Source organism: Monopterus albus, unplaced genomic scaffold, assembly GCF_001952655.1.
Source record: "Monopterus albus unplaced genomic scaffold, M_albus_1.0 scaffold7.1, whole genome shotgun sequence".
In the NCBI taxonomy this organism is placed as follows: domain Eukaryota; kingdom Metazoa; phylum Chordata; class Actinopteri; order Synbranchiformes; family Synbranchidae; genus Monopterus; species Monopterus albus.
This window is the reverse complement of record NW_018127887.1, coordinates 5,597,953-5,611,506: the sequence shown is the minus strand read 5'-3', so window position 1 is coordinate 5,611,506 and position 13,554 is coordinate 5,597,953. Positions and strand designations below refer to the sequence as shown.

The window sequence follows — 13,554 nt, the reverse complement described above, 5'->3', positions numbered from 1 at the left end:
GAAAACTATAGTGTGAAAACTATTTTGATATTTTCAGAAAATATCCCCTTTTAGAATTTGATATATTGGTAGACAAACGTGTAGCATTCACTTTTTTCAAAGCTAAGAATGTGGTCACACAAAGAGATCACATCTATTCATCCATCCATTATCTGTACCTCTTATCCTGAAGAGGGACGAGAGGCAGGGTCCACCCTGGACAGGGCTGATATGTGGACAAACAACCACACACACTCACATTCACTCCTACGGGCAATTCAGAGTCACCGGTCAACCTAAGCTGCATCTGTTTGGACTGTGGGAGGATGCAAGCTAAATCAAGAAGGCCATGCCAACCAGTGAACAACCAAGAGACATCAGACAAAAACAGATTCTCATGGATAAAGTTGCTATACTGACATTTTAACTGTGGCGTACAGTGGTAGAGATAACGGCAGAATCCAACAGCAACGATTGAGAATCATAAGACAGAGGGACTTAAATAAACTGAAATAAAGATGTTAAAAATGAAGACACATCAGGTAAAAGGAAACAGCTGCGGATGAAATTTTGACACAGTTGTGAAAACATCCTGCTGCAGTTTTGAGCTAACTGTGGTGATAAGTTTGGGTAGACACAACAATGCATATTTCTTTTATGAAGACAATTAAGATAATTGATGATTTTTACACAGGAATGGAGAATCAGATTCAGGCAGGTATCAAGAACCCAGTCCTCAAAGTGATTCCTGGTGATATGTTATATGTTAGTATTTTTAGACATTAGGTCACTACCTATGTAACATCAAATTGCGAATGCAGTCATGCCAATCACCCTCCATGTAGTTTATTTTTAGTTGTGTGGTATTCATTGCTCCAGTCTGAGGGTTCATCATTGCAAAACAGTCTCTTGTGAAATGCGTAAATAGAACTCAGCTGTTTCTTCCCAAACACTGGTAAATAGGGAGATTGTTTAGATCTGACACTTCATATGAAAGTGTGATGGTATTGTCTATCCGATTGTTTGATTAGCAGGCGATGCAGTGTTTAGAAAGGAGACAGAGTTTGAATGTAATGTGAAGATCTTCACATGAGGTATAGCTGTTAACACTGAGAGCAACTATAAACACTTTTCATTACTGACATGGTCAGACAGCAGCTTACAAACTAGTTCATCTTGAGAGCAACTCCACCCCTAAAGGACTGACAACATCTTCATCTCTATAACTCTGAATGTACAGACTGATTTACTACAGTGGTCTGAGTAGATATTTTTCACTTTTTAAACTCTTAAACCTCAAAACACTGAATATTTTAAAGTGTAAAATGTGCTTATATATCCTGTCATACACACTGTACTGTACTAAAATTAACTACATTTCACAATTACTTGTTTTTCTTTAGAAAAGGAAAAATAGTTAATGTTGACACTATTGAAGACTGAAACCAGAATGAGCTGAGTAGTATATTAACATGACCGCACATACGTTGATTTGTTCAAGATTTAGTGATAAATATGGCCACCAAAGTTTAATTTTAAAACTGAACCAGAATCAGAATCTACTTTATTGGCCAGGTATGTTAAGGACATAAGGAATTGAACTCCTGTACAGAGTCTCTCATTGTGCTTGGAAAGCAACAGACTATATTTAAAAAAAAAGATTTAGATGAGAATAAATATAAAAATAAAAATGTGTACACTCAAAATAGGAAGTATGTACAGTCAGTTAGGAAACTGACGCTGACAAGACTCTGTAAACATACTGCAGCTTTTTCTTAATCTTCCCTGTCCTTTTCCGTCGGTACAGCAGTCAATGTAACCATGACAACTTTTTTTGACTGCCCCATCTGGTTCATGCTGAATTTTTTAAGCCTTACATGAACGCTGTAATCTTTTCCCAAACTCCACACTGGCAGCAGGTGACGATAAGAATCATAAAACTGACATCTGTTTTCTTTACCAAACAGCTTTGGTAAAACAGGACAGAAAAGAAGACTGTAGGTTGTGTATTTTTGTGTATGTACAGGGACATCTGAGGACTCGTACTCTGTAATTTTTATTTGTTCGTGCAGGGTCCTATGTGTATACAGTATGTGGAAGCGAGTAAGGTAATGAGTGGGGGTGAGACTGGCTCCATGAGTTTACCAGCTCCTTGATGCTGGGCCTCCAGAGGCACACACTGGGACAGCTTGTACTGGATGGGAACATCACACTGCTGAATGTGAAGTAGGTCTGGGCTGAACATTTTAATTGGTTTTGGAACCAAGATTCATAATTGTAATTACTACAATCACAGCCAAAGTAGAGAGGAAAAGACAGCAGGTCCTTAAGAACTGTAAAATGTCCGCTGTACACTTTTGTTGTTCTGCAGTGCACTGTTATTTAACCCATCTTTTAAAATTCCGCCTTGAATCAGATTGTATATCAAATATCTTTCACTAATCACTGGTTTTAATGCAATGTGTAATATGAAAGTAATGCTTATTAAAATGAGCTCAAATGATAGTGTCCCTTGGGTTTAGGGGTGTTTTTAACTTGTTGAAACTTATTGTTTTAGTTTCAGGGGCTACAACCGTTTCTTGTGAAAAATCTCTAATAAACCTACACTAAAAATACACTGCAGCTTATTCTGCCCCAAACCGAACCAAAAAAATTAAGGGAAATAAATTAATGTAACTATAACTCAGTAAAGTAGCAAAGTACATTTTCTCATGTACTGTACCCAAGGACAGTTTTTAGGTACTTCACTTGATATTACCAGTTTTTGGAACTAATCAGAGAGCCCCTAAAGTCCTAACACTTACTGTTTTTCATGTTGTTTTACAGGACAACAGTGTGTACATGCAAATATTATCTTGTGCCTTTAAGATTTGAGTATTTAAGTGCATTTTGCTGGTAATAATTCTAGTATGTACTTTTACCCAAGCAGAATTTTGAACACAGCGCTTTTACTTGTAATACTTTTACATTGTGGAATTGCTACTTTTACTTTAGTTAAGGATCTGAGCATCTTCCTAAAATTCGATTATGAGCTATTTTATATTTGAAGTTAAATTTAGAATTACAGTTAGTGTCTCAGTGCAGAAAGCTCACATGACTTTAATCCTGCTTAATGATGGAGCAGTTTATCTGGCCAACCAATTTCCTACAACATATTCAGAATTAGACTTTAGCTTCCTGTATCTGCATCAATTTCCCACCTCTGTCTTGTTACTGCTGACGTTTTCCAGTTTACCTGGAAAGGATTCTGGCCTGTGACCTGATAGCTAAGTAAGAAGCTGCCTGTGTTAGCCGCTATTTGCTTGTTCCAGATCCTGACACCTGTTCTGGAGAGCTGGAAACGTTTGGGGAAGCTGCATCAGAGCTTTAGTTGTTGCTAAGTCCCTCGTGCACTCTTTTTAGCCACTGGAGCCAAGATCACACCCATTTAGGCCTCAATCCAGTGACATTCCTGTCCCTGCTGTTTATGTGGCCACTTCATTTCCATCCACCAGTCTCATATTAACAGATGATGAAATGTAAATAGTTGGATCATGTGTGATTGCAGAGGATTTGAGTGATGTTATGAAGTTCTAATTCACTAGTATACTGAAATTAATCCAGCAGGGACTATGCAACCATATACTGTGTATTAACTACAGGTGAGACAGTGTTACAAGGCTGTAATAAGTAAAAAACAAATGAATGCCAGCTCTTGAGGCTGTTTTGAGCTTATTAAGTGCAGCCTGATAGAGCTGCTAGTGTAGCTGAAGACCAGAAACTTCAGTGATCAAATCAAATCAAATCAAATCAATTTTTATTTGTATAGCGCCAAATCACAACAAAAGTCATCTCAGGACACTTTACAAAGTAAGGTCTAGACCTTACTGTTATCAATATTATTACACAGGGAAAACCCAACAAATCCCCCTTGAGCAAGCACTTGGCGACAGTGGGGAGGAAAAACTCCCTTTAACGGAAGAAACCTCCGACAGACCCCGGCTCTTGGTGGGCGGCCTTCTGCCTCGACCGGTTGGGGTGAGTGGATAGAGGAGAGACAAAAGAAGAAAAGCAACAAGACACAACAATCAAACACTGATCAGGTCAACGTGGCTGATCAGTGTTGTTGCAGTACAGCATGCATTTCTTGATCCTCCATGATCTTTGATGTCAAAGGTTCAACATATAATTGTAAGGGGATGGGTTGGATTTTGGAATAGGGAAAGTTTTTTTTTAAAGGTTTTTAAAATGGGTGATGCCTCATATCACAACCCAGGAAGACAGACAATTTACAATCATGGTAGATTTTATCCATTAATGTGCTGTGAGTGCCAGTCTTAACCAAGCTGTCATGTTCCTACTATGGAGAAGCTGCACGTGACAGTCCAGTAATACTGTAAATCCTGGTCCTGTAGTGGAGCTAACTCGTGTCTTTCTTGGTAGGCCCATATAAACACACTGTTAACAGGTTATTTAAGAGAGTGTCCATTTAGAAGGGAGCAGCTGTGAAATTTATGATTGTGCTATTGGGTCATATAATTAAAGTTTGTGTTCACATGAATGTACAGGCAGGATGTTTGCAGGTCGGTAAACTCTCTGCACTGGAGATTGGAAACCTTAAACTGACCTGCATCAGTCAGTGTCAGTGACATAGGCTGTGTTTTTATCTAACTGTATATCCTCAAATGTACACACCCAGCAATATACTACAAGAAAATATATGCGTGTGTGTGTGTGTGTTTAATAGAGTCGGAGTGCAGTCTGAAGCCATGCTGTGATTTGTTGGGAAGCTGTTCTGGGAACAAGCTGACCGATTCACATCACCCTCCTAGCTCCTTTCCTTCCCCACCCCTGGGCTTCTTTGCTTCAGTCGACTCTCCTTAACTGTGCCTCCTCCTCCTCCTTACCCTACTCAACTTCCACCTCCATTCCTGTCTTCTATCACATTTTCTACTCTTTTCTTTTATCCACTTGGTCAAGTTGGCTTGTTTTTCAGGTCATGTTGCAGCTGCCTCTTTGTGGTCGATGTCTGAGAGAGATAAATAGGTTTCTGTCTCTCTTTGTAAATACATTAACTTGAGGTCGGCTGCTGAACTTAAGAAAAGCATCACAGTCGAGATCTTTCATCATAGTTGAGATCTTTTTATATGTTGTGTGTTAGGATTAGTGCACATTGCTTCTTGTCGGAGAAACAATGTAAAATAAACCCCATGTTGCTTGAAATTAGTTGGTGTCAAAATCCATAGAAAACAATTAAGTTTCTGGACATGATTTAGAAACCGCCCATGCATGTAAGTGACATGCTGTTTAATGGGATTAATGTGCCAACATCAGGATGAGATGTGGGCATAGTCCAGTTGGACAAAACTAACAAGCATTACATTAATCTTCAAAAATAAAAGCCATGCCAACTTTTTTTCTTTTTTTTTTTTTTTTTGCTAAAAGCAGTCATGTGTCTTTCATATTTTCTTGTTCTATTTTTTGAATCATGGAAAACATGACCTCAGCTGGTCTTAATGCGTCTCTGCCACTGTTTTTGATATCCACCCCCTTCCCTGTGAAGTCACTTTTCCTGTGTGAGCTTTGGCACCTGACATTGATGTCATGTTAGCAGATGCATCACTGTGGGTTCTTGAGAATGTTACAGGTGATTGTAGTGCATCACCAACACGGGGACACTTCACAAACCGACTGAGGATGAACACATTAGAATTGCGCCGTTACTGCTGTATATATACGAGCACATTATATATCGTATTATATTTAGAAGTGTCCCTATATTTTTGTCCTCCACAGCTACTTATATGAGAGAGTCAGAATATTAGGAACACTTCTGAATATAATGTAGTCCAGTACAACACCACCTTTACCTATGATCTCAATAATAAACATATAATTGAACTTATACATTTGACACTTTTCACTAAAATCTGAAACATTTTGAGCTTCATAAACACAGATGTTAAGGCAAAAGTGTTGCTCTGAAGTGCATACAGTTGTACTGGTGTACCTAAAAAAGTGGCCGGTGAGCGTATTCATCATTCATTTAACTGTGTTTATTTTGCTGAAAATTACAGGAATTATTAGTGCAAAGAAAAGGACAAGAACTCGAACCAGTTTGCCACCTGAGGACAGGCAAAGCCAGAGGTACAGCTGGCAGCAAACCCCAGGTTTTTGCAGTGGTGGAGGAAAACCTGACCCCTCCACCTCCCATGTGTCCCTGAAAAAAGTGTTTCGACCTGCATTTTGATCTGGATGGTAGTAACCTGTCTTTCCATGGATTATGGATGGGACAAGGTGGCTAATACAAACCCAAGTTGAAAGAAACTGCAATTCACATCAATAAAAAGGAAAACATTTATCATTTTATCTTGTTACACTGACAGCCTGGCAAAAGCTGCAGGTGTCCACTTCTTGTGTATTGGCTTAAACATAATAAATATAATCTTAGGCACGTCTAGACTTTTAAAATAAAAAAAGACTAAAAGCATTTTGTTCTATCTGAGAAACTATCTGTTATCTGAGGGTGCATGTGGCTGTGCAGTGTAAACAGACACAGGGTTCCTGGATGGGAATGCTTCCCAGTTTCCACTTCTCAGCCTATAAATAACTATGTTGCTCTATGGGGTCTCACTGACTCAGTCTCAAAATAAGGAGGGTAGGGGAACACAGCCAACCCTCAGAGGATGACGCGTTTATTGATGAATATCAGCATTTTCTCCGCTGCCCTCTTTTACATTTTCAAACAGAAATAAATATACCGCTCTTTATAAGATTACACCAGCAAGTGAAATAAACTTTGAGAGACATTCACTGTGTTCTTATGAGTGTAAGAAGAGTAATGTTTTGTTGTTTCAGAGTTGTTTGTGAGTCACGAGCGAACATGACTAATTGAATCAAGTTTCAGTTTGATTGCACAAGAAGAAGATCACTGTAATGCCAAAGGCTGCACAGTGTTGGTTGGTAGAGAGGATCATGCTGAGTGTTGGCTCCGGGCTTCTTGGCTCCTTTGTCTGCACCGTAAACAACACGTTTAAACAGACTGTAATTTAAAGAACTGTTGAGCGCATGTGTATCTCCATGACCACATTTATAGTCAACCTTACACCTCACCCACCGTGTAAGATATAAAATACAGACAGATTGAAGATGTGTTCAAAACAATTTAGCAACATTTAAGAAATAAAATGCCCCTGTTTGCTCTTCCTAAGGTGTTTTTTTTTCTTCTTAAACTGTTTCCCTGGCTTGCTTTCTTCTTTGAGTTTTTAATTTTCTCACTTACTCTGTCTACCTTTGCTGTTTCAGTGCACTGTTGTTGCTAGCAGTGTACACACTCCTTCTGTCTTCTGTAACCTTAGTGTGACACACAGTAACTAATAACAACAAATTCAGGACTGAGAAGAATGACCTAAACCTTGACTCCTTGACTCCTTGACTAATAAACATTTATTACAGTTTATTTTGAATACTGGAAACTTAGAATATATAGTAGCAGTATAGCAGTAATTGGCATATTGTAACAATGTAAACATTTTAATAAAATGTGATTTAAATGACAGAATACAACTCTTGTCAGTAGTTAAGATTATAACTTTTCTATTAGTTATAATAGCTATAATCCAAATAGTTCATGCCTTCCCTCCACTGCTGCCTAGTGTTATCCTAAGGACTGTGATGAATCAGTCTCTTGGGCATCAATTTCTGTTTTTGCCACCAGAATTGTTTGTGCTGAACAGTTAGCACAGTCAAGAGACTGTATTGTATACTGTGTTATAGAGTGAGCCAAAAGAAGCTAAAAACCACTGAAAAGCTGTAGAGTTGTGCAGCAATTCCTTGTGAGTTCATCATTGCAAGAAGCCTCTTTCACATTATGTGGTCATTTTATTGTTGGAATATATGAATTGGAGTTTTAAAGACAAAATAAGAAATGTTCTTAGAAATGTACAAGATGAATACAGTATATACTGGATGTGTGTTTCAAGCCAACTGTAAAAGTGCATGTTTGTGTGTTCGGACTCAGACAAGGGTGGCATAGGTGATTAAGGAGAGGACTGGAGGGGATTATTTCTCATCTGCCTCTGCCCATGCTCCCCGCTGGGCGTATTCTGCTCGAAATGCCATCACCTGTTGGGTTCAGGATGTAGGATGAGATAGAAAAAGGCAGGACCCAGGACGACCTTTGTAACTGCATTTGTTTAATTTTCCTAAAAGAAGATAGGTCACAAAGTAGTCATGGGGCTAATAGACCACAGTCAGTGCAATGATCTAGCTGTAGCGCACTAAATAATGTTGTATGAACTAGAGACAAATCAACCAAGATAATCTGAAGGATTTTTCTTTTGAGCACATTAATTTATTCTGAAGATATTGTTTTTTCCATTTTCCACTCTCCCACTTCACATTTGGACACCAGTAGGATTACAGGCACTAGTGATACACGGATCAACTCCAAAAGTATGAAGGACCAAAAGCATGATTTCCATCCAACAAGCATTTTATGTAGTAAATGAACACTGGGACTAAACCACTGGAATTGTGTTGAGACTTTACCTTTACGTTTGAAGTACATCAAAAATCACGTGATCTGAAAATTTCTCAGGCCTTGGACCTCAGAATTGCATCTCTGCTATTTGCTGATGATGTGGTTTTGCTGGCTTCATCAGACCATGACCTCCAGCACGCGGTGGGGCGGTTTGTAGCTGAGTGTGAAGCAGCAGGGATGAGAGTTAACACGTCCAAGTCTGAGGCCATGATGGTCTGCTGGAAAATGATGGACTGCATCCTTCTCATGGTGGCTGGACTTAGCCTTAGTCGAAGGGTGCTGGGTTTGGACATCCAGTAGGGGCTTGGAGTAGAACAGCTGCTCCTTCACATCAAAATGAGCCAGTTGGACGGTAAGATCAAATAGAATATGGACTGTATGATATTCGTTAGGACAGTCACTTAAAAACAAACTGATTAAACAACCTGACTGGAAGATGAGTGCAGCGCAAAGGGTTTTCTGATTATTGTTTTTGCCAGATTGCATCCTCGTGTACAAAACAGGCAGTGTGTTTTAAGAAAACAAGTTGACACAATCACAGCTTCTGGCCTATTGCGTCCCAGCTCAAGACACTTCTCATACCTTGTAAGCATATTATAGAACGCAAACACACAATCAAATGGGTGATGATGTAACATGAAAAATCAAGCAAGAACATACATGTATGCATAGACACTGTGCAACATTCACACAGACCCCTATACAGACACAGTAAAAAAAAGGGTCATGGTGTCACCTGAACTGCAGCTGCTGACTTGATCATAAGTGAACTTAGTTCAACTCGGAATAGAGCATAAGACTATTTGCAAGTTCAAATCCAGGACTTACAATCCCACTGATTTGCTTGCATGCTTGTGTGAGATAAGAAACAGGATGACCTGGTCTCTGTCTAACCCTGCTGAGGTGTCATCCAGTGAATGCATGACAGAACAGGGGCTGTTAGCCCATAACGTCACTCCTGAACACTCTGCGGCCATGCCACAGGAAAGCCGATGAAGTCTGAAAAAGTTGTCACCTCAGTGCAACTGCTTGTGCACTGCATGACACACATGCCACTATTAGTGATATTTAAGTTAATATTAGTAACTATGGGTGACACCCTGGTTTGCCCCTGAGATTCTGGTGTTTGTGTATACAGTATGTTGCCTTGCCCTGCTCTGTGTATGTACATACTATTATTATTATTTATAGGACCCCACCTCTCGTTTGGCTTCAGTCGCTCCGCGACCCTATTCAGGAATAAGTGGTATAGATAATGGATGGATACTTGTCTCATGTTTTGGTAGGTTATGTTTCTCTAAGTTTTCACTGACCAGCAGTAAAGTTTTCTAATGTCTGTGTGCAAATCAGTGCATGTTAAATGGTTCAGAATTGAATTTCTGTCAAAAATCAACATTTCAGATGGGAACTGAGGAAATATGATTCCAAACAGAACAGAAAACATCTCATTTGTACATGTGAGTGAAGAAATCTATGGTGGCACATGGTCAGTGAATGTAACAGAGCCTGACAATCTACACCAACCCTGACGTGCCCCCGTCAGCAGTGACACTGATAAATATAGCCATTACACTTACAGTTAAGATGACCTGACATGTTGACAGGGATGATGCTGGACTGCTAACGAGTCTCTGTGTCTGCCTCACTACATATAAGACTGAGCATCCTGTGTGACTGTCTGTGACCCGTCACCCTGATCTCTCATCTTCAAACATTTTAAAAGTCCAAATACATAAGGATATTCATATTATGTATGCAACAGACTACACTGCAGCCTTTAAACTGATGCAAACTATTGTTAATGTAAATCTTATATAGTTTCACTCTAATACCAGCACAGTTGTATTTATAAGATGATGGATGTTTAAAGCAGGATCAGATCCATTCATTTAGTAACATCCCTATTTTTGTTCTCAAAGCATTGCATGTTGATTTTGCCATGATATACCAAAACTGACTATTATAATATTATTGTAAATATCAGACTTTTCAGTGGGCATACAGTACATTTTTGCAACTATTTTAAATTTTTTTTATTGTATACACCAATCAGCCATAACATCATGACCACTGCCAGGTGAAGTGAAAAACACTGATTATATCATTACAATGGCACCTATCAGTGTGTGGGGTATACTAGGCAGAAAGCGAACATTCGGTCCTTGAAGCTAATGTGTTGGAAGCAGGAAAAAAAAAGGGCAGCGTAAGGATCTGAGTGACTTTGACAAGAGCCAATGGTTGACAACTGGGTCAGAGCATCTCCCAGGATGCAGGTCTTGTTGAAATCAATAACAAATTCCTAGTCGTGCCTTTCCCTCCAAGGTAGTGCCTGTGTGTTTATCTTTGTGTTAGACCAGCCCAATCCATAACCCACCCTATCAATAAAGTGCAAGTAAACATTGCTTATTAATTGACTTCATTTGAATACAAAAGCTTGCGCACTGAGAGGTTTCCATAGCATTGCAGCCTGGTGGTTTGTGGTTGTCGGTGAAAGTTCTGGATGTCAAATTTCTCGCTGAATGTTGTCTGATCCCATCTGTGATGTCAAAACACTTTGCAGGCTTTAGATTCAGTTATGCTGGAAGAACACCATCTTTTTATGTTGTGTCCAAAAGAAATCGCGCTACAAGTGTTCTAGTGGCTCACAGTGCTAAAGGCGGCTAATGATATTCTTTGTTTACATTTATTATACTAACAGTGCTTCGTATTCTTCCTGTGTCTATCCAGGTTTACCATGTCCATTTCTATCTACGCTGTCATTTTCTTCCACTGTCTCTACATGTCTCTCCCCCACTACAAATGTCACACCCAACACACACACACAGGGGGTTGTGACTGCTCTGGAGGCGGGGAGTGGGAGGGACTTGGAAGACAGGGAATCAGGGGTGAGAGAAAAAGAAATAAAGAGACACTGTATGGGTAGTGAGCTGCTATAAAAGAGAGTGCTAGAGCTGCTGGTGACATAAGCTCCAGCAGATTGAGATTCAGAAACACAGTACAAGAAAACACCAGAGAGAAAAGAGACCTCAGACGCCAGCAGAGCTGAAACAGAAGCACTCACACTGACGAGTGAAGAGCAGAGCAGCTTAAGAGCAGTTTTTCTTTCCTGGTCATCGTCAGTGTTCCTGGACTTGGAGGTTTGAGGAGTGTTTGTTTGGTTTGAATTTGGATGGGCTCTGGCTTTGTCTTTCCTGAGATTGAGACTTTTCTTCAAACACACCAGGAAGAGCAAGAAAAGCCAAGTCTGAGACTGTGTCTAAGCAGGCACTCCTGTTTAGTGTTACCTTTGATTCAAACTAGATCTAATTACATACCCATTTGGGCTCCTGTTCTGCCAATGGCTGCTGTGCGTCAGATGGTTATTGAGGCCTCTGGCTTCCACGTCCTGCCAGCTCACCTTATGGCCTCAGCCATGGAGGAGTTCCCCCAGCAGCTTCCAGTCCCCAAAGGCCCAGCAAAGGGCAAGAGCCGCTCCCGCCGACCTCGTGAGGCTCGCTTTAAAACACAGCCTGTCACCTTTGCTGAGATCGCAGAGGTAGAAGAAGAAGGTTCATCACCCCTGGAGGAGGAGAGGGCCCGCCGCTCCTTCCTTCAGTCCCTGGAGAACCTGCGGCGGAGCACACAGACCCTCCACGCTGCCCATCACAACTGCACCCCCACATCCACACAAGCCAGCCTGGACTCCAGTGATTCCGACTCTACGCACTGAGGACTGGGTTAGATGTTCCTCGCTTTGCCTTGACGCCGCTTCAGATGGAGGCCAACTAAACTGAACCAAACTGGCCTGTGTGCCAGCCTGCCTGTGTATGTAAGCTGCTGCTGTCATACAAAAGTCTGCATTTAATATATACTAACATATCAACTTACAGTGTATAGTTTGAAGATGCATTTGATGCATATCTGTAAAGATTGGTACCTGTGCCACAGGCTGGTTATAGTGATGTATAGATATGAGTGTAAAGGTAGCAGATGATGCAGTGTTGAACACACCACTCTTCAAATGTATTCCTTTTCTACTGTAGATGACAAACTTGAATGATGAAAGATGGTTGATATTTTTCCATTTTAAAGTTGTAAAGGTATTTTTGTTTCAATCCAGATTTTTCTACTTGACCAGTTACCATAGCCAGGACTGTTAAATAATGTTAGTGTTGTGACATATGCCACACTGTAAATACTTTGACCAAGCAATGTATCGAGCGTCGAGAGTGGCCTGGCTGTTAGTGAAGCAGTAGAGTACCATTACAAAACTTCTTTTCCAGCTTCACAATGAATGAAAACTGCCCTTGCTTCATTTCCTAAGCAAAAATGCCATTAAAAAATCTTTATTTATTCTTTTATTCTGTTCATAACCAAGTGGAGCTGTAGATGTGATATTTTGTTGGTCTGTTTGACTTCTGAAGTCACCTTGACTTTCAAAGAAAATCATAACCTTTATACTTGTTTTACTTTATATCTATATCTATAGATATAGATATATTAAAGTGTTAATATGTACTTTAATAAATATTTTCAAGTATTTTGAGTCATTGTCTATTTTCCATTTTTTAAATTTCTATTTAGCAAGTGCAATTTTAGTTAAAATTACTTCAGTGAGAAATGTGCATTAATAACTGATTTGTCTTTGAAAAAGACAAGAAAGCAAAAACAGTGTAAAGAGGAATGCATCTCCTCATCAAGGCAGCGGATCTGAGGAAACATCAGTGACATTAAAATGTTGATGTATGACAGACATTTTAGGTCAGACAAGTGTACGAATAGAAAAGAGGAAGTTATGAGATTGTGGGAATTGATATGTAGCTTTTACTAATTGTCAATCTTCAGTGGTATTGTTAAGATAAAGTGCTGTCTGTCCCATATGTAAGCACTCTGTACTCGACCTGCATCTGCTGCATGCTTGCTGGGCTGGTGACACATTTTCAGTAATGTCAGATTTTCATCAGTGACTCAGCCACGGCAACGCCCGCCTGCTGGGAGAAGCGCCCTGTGGAGCCTTGCAGGGAGCCACTGCAGCCTTCACAAGTTGAAGGCTGAGGTTGGTGTAATTCTGTGGC

General features: G+C 40.0%; 1 protein-coding gene across 1 annotated transcript; it reads left to right on the top strand.

Annotated features, from left to right (window-relative positions):
* Positions 1–11,428: 11,428 nt before the first annotated feature.
* On the top strand, positions 11,429–12,209 carry cunh11orf96 (chromosome unknown C11orf96 homolog). The gene has a single exon (XM_020622601.1). The coding sequence runs from the start codon at positions 11,670–11,672 to the stop codon at positions 12,207–12,209; it is 540 nt and encodes a 179-aa protein (XP_020478257.1). The 5' UTR covers positions 11,429–11,669.
* Positions 12,210–13,554: the final 1,345 nt, after the last annotated feature.